General features: G+C 48.4%; 1 protein-coding gene across 2 annotated transcripts in view; it reads left to right on the forward strand.

Moving 5' to 3' along the window:
• HLCS (holocarboxylase synthetase) overlaps positions 1–16,378 on the forward strand; it is a 216,083-nt gene that overhangs the window by 28,980 nt on the left and 170,725 nt on the right. For both annotated transcript variants that reach the window (XM_004762146.3, XM_045084515.1), the window contains exons 3-5: positions 235–397; positions 2,084–3,030; positions 8,512–8,694. In XM_004762146.3, coding sequence (XP_004762203.2) covers positions 235–397; positions 2,084–3,030; positions 8,512–8,694 — 1,293 coding nt within the window. The remainder of the gene's footprint in view (positions 1–234; positions 398–2,083; positions 3,031–8,511; positions 8,695–16,378) is intronic.

The following is a 16,378-nucleotide window of genomic DNA, read 5'->3' on the forward strand; positions in this document are numbered from 1 at the left end:
TTAAAAAAAAAAATAAAAGAGAGGGTTGTATGTAGTGCTTAGGGAGCCGTGTTGTCAGAAACAAGAATGTTAGAGCCAGGACAACTTTGATGGTAATATAATGCAATCTCCAGTAACTCACTAGGTTTGACTGTCACTTCGGGGTGGGAACTGAAGGGAAAAGTATCTGCTTATTTTAGAGAAGAACAATCTCACTGTCTTTCTCTTCCTCCTCCCTCCCTCGTGTTTTCTCAGACCGTGAAGTGGTCGGACTGCTGTTTGCCGTTAGCTTACAGACCTGGGGACCCTTACCAGTTAATCGCCGAAGCAAGCGTGGATGACTTCAGTAAGCTGGGCGTGGCGTTCCTGGAAGACAGACTCCAGATGGCTGATGGATTGGTACCTCAAAAGATCGTTTGTACGTGACCCTGGAAGTGTTTCCTTTGGGGGCACCTGGCTGGCTCAGTCAGAAGAGCAGGCAACTCGTGATCTCTTGGTCATGAGTTCGAGCCCCATGTTGGGTATAGAGACTACTTAACTAAATAAAAACTTAAAAAAAAGAAATATTTCTGTCTTGTCAGGAGACCATTGGTTATTAGCTTAAAGACTGTTGAACCCTCGTGTTCAATGTGGCATAAAGCAAATGCTTATCTTCAGTTTAATGTGGTCAGTAGGTTGGATAGAATTATAACTGTATGAGATTCATACATGTGTATTAGTTTTTTAAAAATATTTAGATATTTATCTAAATATCCCTAAGTATATTGATAGTGTTTTTCAAATTCTTTTTTTCTTTTTTTTTTTTTGAGTGGGCTCCATGTTGGGCCTAACATGGGGCTTGAACTCACAACCCTGAGATCAAGACCTGAACTGAGATCAAGAATCAGACCCTTAACCATCGGAGCTACCCAGGCGCCCCAGTGCTTTTAAAATTTTTAAACAAGGATTTCCCATAATTGCATTATCCACAAGATGGCGTGCAAATGTAGAACCCATATAGTATTTGCTTTCCACAGTCTAAACAGTGTAACAAGTTCCTAGACTGGAGTTTGACTGAATGGAAAGCACAGTGTTACTACAAAGTTCTAATTCTAAGAGTTTTTTAATATATATATGTGTGTGTGTGTGTGTGTGTGTCACAATATTTTGGGATACATCTTTTTTCAGGAAACATGCAAAATGTTCTTTCTTTTTTTGTTTTTTTTTTAAAAATATTTTATTTATTTATTTGACAGAGAGAGATCACAAGCAGGCAGAGAGGCAGGCAGAGAGAGAGAGGAAGGGAAGCAGGCTCCCTGCTGAGCAGAGAGCCTGATGTGGGGCTCGATCCCAGGACCCTGAGATCATGACCTGAGCCGAAGGCAGAGGCCTCAATCCACTGAGCCACCCAGGCGCCCCCAAAATATTCTTTCTTAATTAGACTTAAAAATTGAGTTTCTATGTCCTTGAAAGTCTTCATTGGTATCTTGAGCAAATGAGTGTTACCAGCTCCGGAAATCTTGTAACTCATTTAATCTCCCCATTTGGCATGTTCGTGTGCCTGATACGATGTCAGGTGCGTAGCAAGGGCCCATCAGTGTGTTTTGAATCAGTGATTGTAAACTTCTATTCAGGTCCCGAGATAGGATCCTGGGACAACCCTTTCCCCCACACTGATCCTAAGAAGTGTCCCTCCCAACAGCCCCTTCTGCGTGGGCTCTGCCTGGGTATGCTAGATGTGTGCCTTTTTTGTTTCTCAGTTTCCTTATAGGAGACTGACACCCAAGCAGTCGATTCTGTAAGTAAGTAGGTAGTTCCCTCTCACATCTCCCACTTTGTTCGCCAGCCGGGAAAGGGACCTGGGGCTTCCTGATTCACAAGGGAAAGGTGTTGTGGAGATGTGGGATTTGGAATTTCACTCCGGGGAAGGTCGGGCGCACCCTCCCAGAAGGTGGGAGCAGTGCCGGGTTCCGGTTCCGACGGAGAGGTTCCAGTGAAGGCCGCAGACTTGTGGTGGGGATGCAGGTGGGCGCCGAGGGCAGGCTGCCCTGCAGCGGGTGTCACGGAGTGCAGAGAGCGCCGGCTGGTTTTGAACTGATGATTGTCTTTTCTGTTCGTGTTTTAGCGGTGCACCTGCAGGACTGTACTCTGAAGGCCCTTGAGGATCAGGCCTCAGACCAGCAAGCCCAGACCCTAAAGCTGAATCCCAAACCTTCCACTGAGACTCAGCCTGAGTCCGATGTTATGGCATGTGTGGGTAGAGAGGACCCCAAGGTTCTTGGTGCAGAACCCACTCTGGGGAAAGGGGGTGCCTCTGGCAGCGAGCCTGCTGGGGACCGTGACAGAGAAGTGGGCTCCGTCGAGCACTGTCCCCTCCATCTGTCTAGCTGCCACGAGTGTCTCGAGCTTGAGAACAGCACCATCGAATCTGTCAAGTTTGCATCTGCAGAGAACATTCCAGATCTTCCCTACGATCACAGTGGCAGTTTGGAGGATGTTGCTGGTGACACCCACCTGGAGAGAGAAGGGAGGAGAGTCAACGTCACGGGAAAGGCCCCCAACATTCTCTTCTATGTGGGCTCTGCCCCCCAGGAATCCCTGGGCAGGTTCCAGGAGATCCGGTCTGTTCTGGCTGACTGTGTGGACGCTAACAGCTATACACTCTACCACCTGTCACGGGAAAGTGCTCTCAGAGACCCGTGGTCAGACAACTGTCTGTTGTTGGTCGTTGCCACCCAGGAGGCTATTCCCGAAGACCTGGCCCAGAAGTTCATGGCCTACCTTTCCCAGGGAGGGAAGGTGTTAGGCCTGTGTTCATCCTTTGCGTTAGCTGGCTTCCAGGTGGTGAGGAAGAGCGTGCTCCAGGAAACAGTCCAGAACTTGGTTTTCTCCAAGGCTGACCAGACCCAGGTGAAGCTCAGTATCCTGAGCAGTGGCTACGTTTACGAGGAAGGCCCCGGGGAGCGCCGCAGCCTGGGCAAGCTCCAGGGTCACCTGGAGAATGAAGACAAGGACAGGCTGATAGTGCAGGTGCCTTTCGGAGAACATGGAGGAGAAGCTGTCCTTTGCCAGGTACGGAGCTGGCATCGTGTGGGGATCTCTGGGGACCTGACAGCGAGTTTGCTCTTTAAGACCGAACACCAAAAGGGTTAAGAGTCTGTGCTCTGTGGGGCACTTCGGATCCCTGGCTGGGAGTTTTTGCTGATGCTGAATAGGTTTAGATGAGGGCTTTCCTGCCACATGAATATCCGATTTCACCAAAACACTCGGGATGGAGGAACAAAGCAGAAGGTGTCGTGGCTGATTAAGGGCTGCTGGTTAACCGAGAGTTAGAAAATTCTCTCATTTTGATCTATGCTGGTAATAAGCTTTCCAAAATGCATTTGTCTACTCTCTTATCTCAAAGCACACTGTGGTTGATATACTCAAACCTTTTAATTAATGTGGGGAGTTGAGAGCACCTTGGGCTGGTGATTTTTGGTGCTAATAACCCTCACATTACAACCTTGTAGTCAATGGCGGGGGTTGTGTGAATGCCCACCAACTGTGCAGTAGTGAGTGTGGAAAACTTACCAAGTCCTAGTTCTTTCATGATTTTGTCAGTCTTTAAGTGCCGAGAAAATTTCAGGTAGGATATTGAAGCGGCTTAAATTTATGGCACATTAATACAACTGACCCTTGAATAACATGGCTTTGAACCACGTGGGTCCACTTGTGCGGCATTTTTGGGTTAAATACGATATAGTACTGTGAATGTATTCTCTGTTCTGCATGGTTTTCTGAATAGTTTTCTGCAGCTTACTTTATTGTAAGAATAGAGTATATAATATGTATAATATACAAAATGATTGATCATGTTATCGGTGAGGCTCCCGGTTAACACTAGGCTGTTAGTAGTTAAGTTTTTGGAGAGTTGAAGTTATATGCGGACTTTCCACTGCACAGAGAGGCCGGTGCCCCTCACCCCCACAGTTGTTCAAGGCTCAGCTCTATATAGGTGAGGAGAAAGTGGAAAGGGAAAGGAAGGGACAGGCTACCCCCCCTTCCCAAATCCTTTGGCTCATCTCCTGATTTTTTGTTCCCACTTTCTTTTTCCTGTTCCTTTTTTTGTTTGTGAAGCCGGTGGGAGCAGGATAGACTGTTTCCAAATTCCTGATCATCGACTGCAAACTTTTTTTTTTTTTTTTTTAAAGATTTTATTTATTTATTTGACAGAGAGAAATCACAAGTAGGTAGAGAGGCAGGCAGAGAGAGAGAGGAGGAAGCAGGCTCCCTGCCGAGCAGAGAGCCCGATGCGGGACTCGATCCCAGGACCCTGAGATCATGACCTGAGCCGAAGGCAGCGGCTTAACCACTGAGCCACCCAGGCGCCCCTCGACTGCAAACTTTTTAATGCTTTAAGGTGGAAAGTTTTTGTTAGAGTTAGATGAGCCCTTGTGCTTAAGGATTTGTTATCTAAACAGAAAGTTAAGTAGATGCAGATATTTTATCCAAAGTAGTTCCCAGGATGAGTGTTAGAGATTTTATTTTATTATAGGGATTTTTTTTTTTTTTAATTGAGTTGGAGAATCGTCTCCTTTTCTTGTTATTTATTTTCATTTCATATGCTGTCCTAGGAGCTAAGACTCTTGGCTTTTCTGACCAAACATTCTTCAGGGGGTCATAAATTTCTTCCTTTACTATCCTAAAGCCCATTCATTTGTTCTTAAGATAATGCTCAGGCAAAGATGCATATAATTAAGAAATCTGGACAGCAGGATAGATGAACGATACAAGCCAAGCAGGTTTCACGTAGGCCGCAAAGCACATGAATCCATTTGGAGGCCTAATACATGTTCCTCTTATCATTTCTCTGTGAAGATGGTAACTATAGCAACCGTGCATTCTCAGAAAATCCACTTAAAAACCCGACTTCCTAGAGCCGTATTTCAGTTTTGAATAGTGACTTTTACCACCCCGGTGCGCAGACTTGTACTAGAAAATTGATTCGGCACTGCTGCAATCCATTCTCTGAGTGACGTGGCCACTGCACTTGCCGCACCATTTAAATTGACCCCGTTACCGTCATAAAATTTGATACTGCAGGCATTGGTCTAGAAAAAAAAAAAGGCAATACGATGCAGCTTCAAAAATCAGATTCAGAGGATTAGAATGTCGTTTTTGATTTTAAATGACTTCCAGTCTCTGTGTGACAGGGTCACTGCTTTTGGCTCAGACAATACCTCGCCGCCGGGAGCGGCCAGTGAATGTTCCCGTGGGCTGGTTAGTTTCCTCTTTCCCTGGTCAATTTCACAGTCTTCATCTCTAATAAATTGAGTAATGATGTAACCCAGTAAGAGGGGCAGAGCACTTCAAGGGCAAACCACAGCCGTGCGGTGGGCGGTGGTCTGGCGGCCAAGGAGCGGCCTGGGCACGCCTTGACTGCCCGTCACGAGGAGGAAGGACGTTCTGGTGTGCTTGCTGTGACGATTGCGTTTGCAGGGGAGGTTTACGGCTGAAGGTTAATGCTGACATTGGATCATTGAATGGACCAGGACTTTGGCACGAAGTTGCCCACATGGACTTAAAAGTACTTTATTTCCTCATCCCTGGCGCTGCTGACGTTTCAGGCGGATCCCGTTTTGTCATGGAGCCCTCCGGGCCATGCCCTGTAGGGTGTTAGCGGCCTGCTACCCACTAGATGCTGCCGACAAGCAGCTAACCGCCTTCCACTCCGTCCATCTGGGATTGGAGACGTTTTAGTTCAAAAGGCCTTAACTTTACAAGAAGCCGAGGTGTAGAAATGGGCCCATCAGTATGGCAACAGTATTCTAGCTGGGGGATGAGGCGTGTGTTGGGGCCCACGGAGGAACAGGAGTGCAAATCCCGAAGCAGGCGCTGTCCGTCCTGGGACCTGAGGTATAGGGCAGGAGGAGGTCTCACTGCTTCTGTTGTCAAAGCAGCAACTGTCCAAAGCCTGCAAAAGCCCTCCTCACACAATGCCAGTGGTTGTTCATTCATTCTTTCTTAAAATTTTAAAATTTTTATTTTTTTAAGATTTTATTTATTTATTTGACAGAGAGAGATCACAAGTAGGCAGAGAGGCAGGCAGAGAGAGAGAGAGAGAGGAGGAAGCAGGCTCCCCAATGAGCAGAGAGCCCGATGCGGGTCTCCATCTCAGGACCCTGGGATCGTGACCTGAGCTGAAGGCAGAGGCTTTAACCCACTGAGCCATCCAGGAGCCCCTCTTAATTTTTTTAAAAGATTTTATTTATTTGAGAAAGAGAGCGAGAGAGAACACAAGCAGGAGGGGCAGAGGGAGAGGGAGAAGCAGAGTCCCCCTGAGCAGGAAGCCTGACATGGGGTTTGATCCCAGGACCCTGAGATCGTGACCGGAGCTGAAGGTAGACACCTAACCCGCTGAGCCCCCAGGCCCCCGGTGGCTGTCCTCTCTCTTACCTCCTGGAGCTCTGGAGGTCTGCTTGTAGGGTGAGCCCTCCTTTTCCTCCTGGGCCTCGCTCATGTGTGACTGTGGGTTCCACATATCTCACTCCGGGTGCTTCTTGGATCTTCTGTGTTCACTCAGCCTGGGGTGCTCGTGTGCCATTCCTCACGCTCACGCCCTCTCCTCTGGGCCCAGGTCGGGGAAGAACATCACTCATTTTATTTCTGCCACCTGTAAGGGGTCATCTCCAGGAGAACCACTGGCTTTGTCCGCTGGGGAGGAGAGGCCGCAGTTAGGGAGAGAATGAAGGGATGAAAGGGACCCGGAATCGGATGCCTTGAAGGATTTCCCTCCTCTGCTGAGTCTCTCTCCACAGCTGTTTGGAGGACAGACTCACTCCTGCCCCTGGACGACAGGAACAGCCCTCCGCTGGCCTGCCGTAGCGTGGGACATGCTGGACCGTCTCTATGAACCTTTTCAAAATTGGCATCAGCTTTGCACATTTGGACCATTTTGGACAGGACATTTGGACAGTGTTTTTGACTTGGTTAAGTCTTTGGTGGGAATTGAGAGAGATTACATTGCCTGAAGGCTGACCTCTTGCTTTTTGTTTTCATCATGCTCCTGTAACATCAGTTCAGGAGCTCTGAGTACAACAGAAATCCACAGCTCATCCCTGGCAAAAGCGAAATAAAATAAAGCCAACATGCTTAGGTTGCTCAGTATTCTGGCACCTTCCAAGGCTCTAATGGCCAGTTAAAATTTGATCTCAAGAGGACGAGAAGTTCTAGTCTGTTTCTTTATACCAAAGCACATACCACTGATTGGAAATTTCTAGCTGAAAGGAGCTGGAAGTTCTAGCATGTTCCTTCAGAACAAGACAGTTGATTTGTGGGGCTCTTTTATTATTGTTTTTTAAAAAGATTTTATTTATTAGAGAGAGAGAGAGCATGAGCAGGGGGAGGGGCAGAGGGATAAGCAGACTCCTGCTGAGAAGGGAGCCCGATGTGGGGCTCGGTCCCAGAAACCCTGAAATCAAGACCTGAGCCCAAGGCAGATGCTGAACTGACTGAACCTCCCAGGCGCCGCTAGATGGGGCTGTTTTAATTTTAAGTGGACCACAAAACCTGAACTAGATAAATGAAGTCCTGAATCTTAAATTCAATCCAGGTGAGAGAGGGTGGTGGGACGGGCATTTCTGGGGTCCCTCAAACCCCACTTCTTCGATTTGAATGCCTGCAAACACGCTTACAAAGGTGAACGATGTTCCTCTCCTTCCTGATATTGTTTCCCGGTGGTCATGACTTACATGTAGGGTGCGAGTTTTCAAATGACCCATCGCGCCTCCTGGAGTTCAAGAGCGACTTTATTATTATTATTATTTTTTAAAGATTTTATTTATTTGACAGACTGAGATCACAAGTAGGCAGCGAGGCAGGCAGAGAAAGAGGAGGAAGCAGGCTCCCCACTGAGCAGAGAGCCTGATGCGGGACTCGATCCCAGGACCCTGAGATCATGACCTGAGCTGAAGGCAGAGGCTTAACCCACTGAACCACCCAGGCGCCTCTTCAAGAGTGACTTTAGTTGGCGTCTCAGCACAATCCTATTTCTAAGTTTTTTTTTGTTTCTTTTTTTAACATAATGCATCACTTATTTCTGGGGCACATGTCCGTGATTCATCATTCTCATACAATTCACAGCACTCACCACAACACGTACCCTCTCCAGTGGCCATCACCCAGCCACCCCACGCCTCCAGCAACCCTCAGTAAGCATTAAGAGTCTCTTATGGTTTGTGGTCTGTCAACTAATCAAGTTAAGCAACTTGCCCAGGGTCCCCCGGCTGGTTAGTGGTACAAGTCGGAACCCAGACAGAGTCTGATTCCTGTCCAGGCTCATGTTCCAGCACCGCCTTTCCGCCCGACAGCCGCGATTTCAGTCGGCTCCTTTGAATCTTTTTACTGCTTGTCATGACTCTCCAAACGGTCAAGTTCAACGTTTACATACTGTTGATGATCAGAAGGATTTCTGCTGAGGTTTTCAGAAACACAGGTTAGGAGGCTGTTTCTCCTAAGGTCGGCAGGTGTCCCCAATTCACGACTTAACGAATTGGTGTCTTTTTCCCTCAGGCGCACTTAGAACTGCCTCCCAGTTCTGCAGCGGTGCGAGCCCCGGAAGACTTTGATCTGCTCAAATCAAGCAATATCAGAAGATATGAAGTCCTTAGGGAGATCCTGACAACGCTCGGCCTAAACTGTGACATAAAACAAGTTCCTGCCTTAACACCTCTTTACTTGCTGCCTGTGGCCGAGGTGAGTGTCTGCTCCGGCGGAAGGGGACACCTCGGTCGTCTCTCTTCCAAATGGTGTCCCTGTTGTTTCTCCGTGGTCTCGATTTTGATCTCTGTTTCTCTTTAGCCTTCGGGGTCGGGAACCATCTTAAAGATATCCAAGTATAACTGGTATTTTGGGGGTTTGTGTGCAAGGGAAGGAGGGAAGACTGTTGGAGTTTAGAAGTTGTTCTGTCTGAAAGGTCACGGCCTATCCACGTTAGGGGGCAAAGGGTCACTCTTTCATGTATCAAGAGTGTGTTTGGAAACCACAGTTGATTCATTTGGGATTAAAGACCTTTGTTTTGATCCGGGTCTTTCTCAGGGAATGTTTGGATGGGAACAATCCCAAGTTTCCTTTCATTCGTGCAGATGTCTGCCATCTTGTGGCAGAAGGGGCTCCGAGTTCAGTTCCTAGGGCTTAGGGGTGTCTAAAAGGAAAATGCCCGCGGAGCTGGGAAGGTATTCAGGAGTTTTCCTGGACTTTGTCTGCATTTGATGCCTGTGGTTGTTATCTGGTTTGGGCAGTTTGCCAAATTCTCTGGGGTGTTTCCTCCTGCTAACCCCTTTGCTTTTGCCAAGCTGTCGGTTTTTTTTTTTTTTTTTTTTTTTTTTTTTAGATTTTATTTATTTATTTGACAGACAGAGATCACAAGTAGGCAGAGAGGCCGGTAGAAAGAGAGAGAGGAGGAAGCAGGCTCTCCGCAGAGCGGACAGCCCGATGTGGGGCTCGATCCCAGCGTCCTGGGATCATGACCTGAGCCAAAGGCAGAGGCTTTAACCCACTGAGCCACCCAGGCGCCCCAAGCTGTCGGTTTCTTACTAATTGTGGCAAATTATTTGGAGGTCTTCTTTCTATCTCCCCTGATAGGGAAATTTGTGAATTTAGTGTGATACAACCCTGCAGTTTCAGCAAGTGCTTGATCATCGCAGTGAATTTAAACACCAGACGTACCTGCTCGCGCTTGAAAAGAACAAACTTGGGGCGCCTGGGAGGCTTAGTCTTAAAGCCTCTGCCTTCAGCTCAGGTCATGATCCCAGGGTCCTGGGATCGAGCCCCGCATTGGGCTCTCTGATCAGCAGGGAACCTGCTTCCTCCTCTCTCTCTGCCTGCTTGTGATCTCTATCCCTCAAATAAATAAGTAAAATCTTAAAAAAAAAAAATTAGGATACCTTATGGGATTGTATGAAGTTCACAAAAAATAATATGTGTGAAAATTTGGTACTAATTATATAATTTAAAAGACAGTCCAATTATTAATATTACTAGATAATTGATAGGTTACATGTGTATAATATACCCAAAAGTGCCTGATACCTAAAAAGATGCTGGGTAATGTTGTAAATTTTAAAAATGAATGATATTGTAACAGATGATTTTTTTGCATTTAGGAAGTATCCCTTTATTGCGTTTTCATTATGGTTTTTAGTCAGTTTGCACTCTCATTTTATTTTCTTATTAAAATTTTTTTTTCAAGTTTATCTATTTTAGTAATCTCTTTACCCAGTGTGGGACTCGAACTTACAACCCCCAAGATCAGGAGTCCCGTGTTCTTCTGACTGAGCCAGCCAGGTGCCCAGGACTCTTTTTAATGGGTGCTCTTGGGGATTCATGGTATGACTTTGGTTGTGCCTTTATCTCGGGACTCAGGACTCCACATCGTCTGTCTCTATTTTTAATGTTCAGTTAATAGGAGGAAAAGCATCAGATCCATCTTGTGACTTGTATTAAAATAAAGTGGGTCCTCAGAACTTCCCCTCCTATACATAGCCCCCCTGCCATCCTCCCACAGTGGAGGGATGGGGCAGAGCCTCGTGGGTAAGGGTTACTGGTCCCAGGGGAGCTGTGACTGTTACTTTCCTAAATCTTCTCTCTCCTTCCTTTCCTGGTCTTAGAGGGCCAAGACTGGATATGTGAGGAAAGGTCTGCTGTTCTGAGGTCCCAGAGTGAGATAGACCAGGCTGGCCCTTGGCAGTGCTCTATGGTCTTTCCTGGGAGTTCCGGCCACACTGGTCTTGGGACTCACCCCTCTGGATGTATCAGTGAGGAGGAAACCGTGTTCTCAAGGTTGAAACTCTAGGCATTTCTGTGGTTCTTTAGGGTGGGTATGACCTGAAACACCTAAGCAGAGGGTTTGTGTTGTGTGTCTGCTTATATTACTGTACCAGTAGATGCTTCCTAGTTTTGTCTGTTCTGTTCTTCAGACTGCCTGTGGGTGTGGGGATACATTTCTCCTAGTGATTGGCGACCCTCACTCACAAACCTTGGGAATGAAGTGTTGAATGAGATTAAAGCAAGTTATTTGTTCTATATGTGGACACACAGATGCCTCACACAGACTCCAAGCCTACCAGGTTCCTCTTCACATAATAACTTGGGGAAAGAGCAAGTTTCAGAAACGTTCTTTTTCCATTTTCGGATTTTCCCATTGGTCTGGTTGCTCTCAGATCTTTACTGCGGATTGCTTTTTCTCCCGACTGCTCTTCTCCAACTTCCTTTTCTCTTGGGGAGCCCAAGGCACCGAGGGTGTGAACGTGCGGTTGCTGTGTGTGTCCTCGTTTCTTCGTTTTATCGACTCCTGCTAGAAGATTTTGAACCTGCGGTTAAAGGAAATACAAGAATTCAGAGAGAGTATGTTTTCCCGAAATACACTTAATCGTGCAATGAATGTGAAGGTAGACTGAGCCCCACCTCGATGGCCTTTCTGGAGGCAGCTGCATAATTCCTTGGGGTCGTCTCCTTATGCCAACCTGGAGACATCTGGGAGCATCTTCTAGCCCTTCATTGTGCGGGTGGCTCAGCGTTTGCAGAGCGTTTGGGATGACAGACTGGGAAGAGAGCTGGTTGGTACGTTTTGTTTAGTTTTCTTTCCTGCAGCCTTCCTACTAGATCTCATGGATCTGCCTGGAATTAAGGCACGTGGAGAGGATGTTGGCCTCCCGGCATCTGTACCCCACGGCTCATCCTTAGATCCGTCCCCTACAGGCCCGGCAGTTTCCATGCCTGCGCCGGCTCAGGCTCCCGGAATCCACGCTGTGCTGTTGGGAATCGGCCGCCTCTCACCGCATGGTGTCGCTGCAGAGCTAGGCTGCCCGGGGAACAGACACCCCTGGACTGGAAGCCCTTCCGAGACTTTTTTTCCCTCTCTGCACCAGCTCCGCATATTCTGCTGTATTGGTGGCACTTTCTTGTGGGTCTGCAGGAAATCTTTCAGCGCCACAGTTAACAGTCATCCTTCCTCAGGCATCTTGCTGTGTCCTAGCACCGTTCGAGGATGGAACGTGAAAGAATACAGTAAGCACGCGAGTGACCCGAATGGTTTCGCTGCCTACCAGCTGTGTTTGCAGAGCTCGGTGCCGGTGCCGAGGCCCTCACTCTTGTAGTGCAAAGTACAGAAGATTTACGAGGTACCTGGGAGCTTCCCCGTTACTGCCATACAAATGGAAAACAGTAAGATGGTGATCGAGGTAGGAAAAAACCCTCCCCCAAAGCACAGTCCACTCTCGGCCTTTGCTGGGGGTGTGTTCTGAGACCTTTCCCTGCACCCACACGCCCCAGCAGCATGTGATTTCCCCTGTAAAATCCAGTCACGTGTGGCCTCATTCGAGTCCCCATGCACGACACCGTGGGGAAGCAGGGCTCTGCTGAGGCCCGCCCTTGGGGGACCAGGGACTTCCCTTTTAACCAAAACTCCCAGGGGCAGGATTGAAATTCAGGTCTCAGCAAAATTAGCTCTGTCAAAGCAAACAAAACCCACCCGTGGACACCACAGACGTGTCTATAGAAAAGGGACTGGAGGGAAATCCAGATTCTAGGGTATATTTCTGGATGGTGGGTTCAGGGTGGTGATACTAAACTTCTGTATTTTCTTTTCTTTTCTTTCTTTTTTTTTTTTTTAAAGATTTTATTTCTTGGGACGCCTGGGTGGCTCAGTTGGTTAAGCAGCTGCCTTCGGCTCAGGTCATGATCCCAGCGTCCTGGGATCGAGTCCCACATCGGGCTCCTTGCTCTGCAGGGAGCCTGCTTCTCCCTCTGACTCTGCCTTCCACTCTGTCTGCCTGTGCTCGCTCTCACTCTCTCTCTCTTACAAATAAATAAATAAAATCTTAAAAAAAAAAAAAAGATTTTATTTCTTTATTTGACAGACAGAGATCACAAGTAGTCAGAGAGACAGGCAGAGAGAGAGGGGGAGGCAGGCTCCCCACTGAGCAGAGAGCCCAATGCGGGGCTTGATCCCAGGACCCTGGGATCATGACCTGAGCTGAAGGCAGAGGCTTAACACACTGAGCTACCCAGGTGCCCCTAAACTTCTATATTTTCTAAATTTTCTGTAACATACATGTATCATTTTTGTAACGAGCAAAACCACTTATTCAAAATGCACACGGGAGTACTCTTACTGGACTCGGAAGGCATCCCAGAAACAGTCACAGCTTGAGTGTTAAGAGGCAAGGATTTAAAAAAAAAAAAAAGGATGTGTGTAGGTATTGATGGTTTATTTAATATTTCGCATCTATTAATTACTCTAACGGCGTTAGCTTTGTTAGTAATGACCTAACTCTAGTGGACGGCCAGTGACGGCTACACTGCTGGGTTTAATCGCGGCTCTCTTTCCTGTGTGGGTGCCCCGGGGGCCGCAGCACTGAATTCACACCTGTGGGTGGAAGGTGCTTCTGGGGGTCCTGGGGTTCCTGGTGGAAGCTCGTCATTGAGTGTCCCCACCCCTGCTGGGATGTTCCTTCAAGGAACCCCTTTCACTGTTTCTCAGAGAAGACCACAGCTGTGCTGACGTCTACACAGGGAGCCCTCTAAAACAGATTAACTTCCTTCCTGGAGGTGAGACCAGAGTGAGAGGCTCAGAGGACACATGGCTGACCCCAGATTTCTGGGCGGCCACCACACTGACCTCCTGCCACCGGTGTTGCCGCTGGTGCTGCGGGAAGGTAGCAGGAATACACCTTCCTGTAGGGGACCCGTGTGTGTGTGTGTGTGTGTGTGTGTGTGTGGCCCCAATTGGATAGAAAAACACAGCTCATTCCCTTGCAGCACCTGAAGTCCCATGGAAAAACTGGCCCTCTTATTTCCATTTCTTTGGGCTCTGTTTCCATTTTTGTCTCTGCCGGGCGAGGGTGTGCATGAGCTCGAGGGTTTGCACTTGGAGGGGAAGCTGGTTGATGGGGACAAGCCAGGATGGGATCTCAGAAGGTCCCTTTTGATCCTGCAGGCTGACCCCGGAGAGAGGGGAGAGCATGGGACTGCACACAGCCTGCCTGGCACGTTCCCTTATCCTGGGACACCACTGCTTGGGGTCTGGGGCTTTCTGAAACGACAAAGCTGCCATTCTTTTGGGCGTTCCTTATGGCTGGTAGCTGATGGTCCGGAGGCATCCGGAGGCAGGCAGGATGTTGGCAGGAGTCCTGCCTGAGAGAGGGTATGCGGAGAGGGCAGGCCGTTCCTATGCCTCCAGGTGGAGATATAACCATAACAAGAAGGGACAACTGGGGTTCTTTTTAAAGCAGCCATGCAGAGATTGTCATGTTGTGTGTACGTGTGTAATTTCGCTAGTGTGGGTGTTGTGGGATGGGTCCTCTACGCTTTAAAACAAAAACTAGTATCACATTTCATTTGGATTCAGCCCCAGATCATTTGCCGTGGAATGCCCTTCCCCCACCCAGAAAGCAGGTAGGAGTCGTTCCGATATCTGTAAATGTATTAAAATTTCTGAGTGCGGTCCCTTCCATCCTGGGGGTTGCTCTTCTGATGCTGGTTGCTTTAGGAAGAAGCCGAGACTAAATCATACCACAGGGTCCTTATTCCTCCTTCTTTAATTGATCTCCTCGTTTAGCAAACATCTGGAGGCCTACCGTGCTTGAGACCTTTCTGTGGAAGTTTCTGGAAAACAGCCACTTTCCCATCTCGTGGCACGCGGTGTAGGTAACCAGGTGCCTCCCCAGGTGTCTACAGCCTCGTCTGGCTCTCACGGTGGCCCTGACAGGTGGGAAGCCAGGGCAGGGGTCCTCACCCCTTGGGAGAGCAAGCCGGGCTGTGGAGAAGGGAAGCATCTCATGTATTTTTTGGAGTTCATTAAAATTCTCTAATTTAAAAGAAAACAAAACTTGCTTTTCGTGTCTTAGCGTAGTGTTTGGCACGACACGCTCCCTCCCTCCGCCTTTCCTCTTAGTTCTGAATCTCAAAGAAGTGTGGTGAGATGGAAACTTCTAGTGTTACTTTAGCACACAGCTTAGAAAATAATTTTTCAAGATCCAAATTAGAGAGAAACTCAGAATTCCAGGTGCGCCCTGAATGGCGTCTGACATGTGGCTGACGGCGGTGGGAGAGCTATTTTATAATACGGCCCGAGCTAGAGAGCAGCTGGCAGATTAAAGCCAACATTTAAAAGCTTTTATAGCTATGAATGTTTAGGAGTCTTTCATACACCTTTCTCTCCTTTCTTTCTTCCTTCGTCTAAACTGGAAATGTTTTGTTTCTGTTAACCGACTTCCTGTTGTGCAACATAATACCTGTGGCAAAGGTGACATGGATGGGTTTTGACACTGACATGCAGAAGAGATAATACGCGGGGTGTTTTCCTTAGCTGCCTTTCTGTTTAAGTCTGGCTTTCTCCGGGGGAGGCTTTTAAACAGCTACTGTAGAGACCGACTGGTTATTTGCATGTTATTTTCACAAGCGTGTTTCCAATGGACTCCTGCAGAGTAAATATGTCCGGGCCGCAGCCCAGGCAGGGACTGATAAGGTGCCCGTGGGAGAGACCGGTGGGCGCAGTTCTGGGTGTTTTCCACTCTGAGTGGGTGCTGTTCTAGTTCAGGTCTCCCCAGCTGGCCTGGGAAAGAGGGGCAGGCGAAGGGGAGTGTCTCTCCCTGCCGATTCCTTTGCGGGGGGTAGCACCCTATCTAGGAAGGGCCCTTTTATTTCCTCAGACTATTTATATCCACTGCTTATGCAGTCACGGATCCATGGATGGGAAACAGGCCCTTTTGGAATAAAAAGTCCTCCAAGACCAAATGCTTTTTTCTGTCTCCTACACCAGCTCCCCTAATAGCTGCCATGTGTGAGCGGGTACGGATTATGGCCTTGCCTCCCGGGGAAGCCGATTGAAGCTGTCTCTAGGAGTCTTGCAATGTTCTTAGGGGCAGATTTTTGTCTCCCAGGCCTAAAAAGTGCATCCCAGGGAATGAGCCCATGCTGGCCCCGGGTTGGAGGGCACGGCCACGGGGCCCGCTGGAGCTCAGGTGTGGAGCTGTGGGGCCCGTGGTGGCTGCCGTGGCACTGGGCACCGAGACCTGAGCACTGTCCATAACCCTCCGCAGTTTTCAGGTGTGGGAATGACAGACGGGGAGCACATTCTGTTGCCATTCATGCTCCGAATTTGGGAATGTCGCTCCGAGAATTGTGCTGTCTTGAAAAAATGTTGATCACGTTCTGGGGTTTCAAAACCGGGATTTGTGGCCCTGGACGGTGTGTGATCTCGTTTCCCCTGCCTGAGCGGGTAGAGACAAGCCAGGTGCCAGGGTGGTGGTGGTGGTCCTGGACCTCCGCAGGGAGACTGGCTGGGGCCGTCCAGGCGAAGATCTCTCTGGCTTCCTTGAGAAAGCGGGCCAGCTTGGCAGCAGGAAAACTCGGCTAAGGTTAGTCTGTCTGTCTGTCT

Source organism: Mustela putorius, unplaced genomic scaffold (genome assembly GCF_011764305.1).
Source record: "Mustela putorius furo isolate JIRA1106 unplaced genomic scaffold, ASM1176430v1.1 tig00000765_pilon_pilon_pilon, whole genome shotgun sequence".
NCBI lineage: Eukaryota > Metazoa > Chordata > Mammalia > Carnivora > Mustelidae > Mustela > Mustela putorius.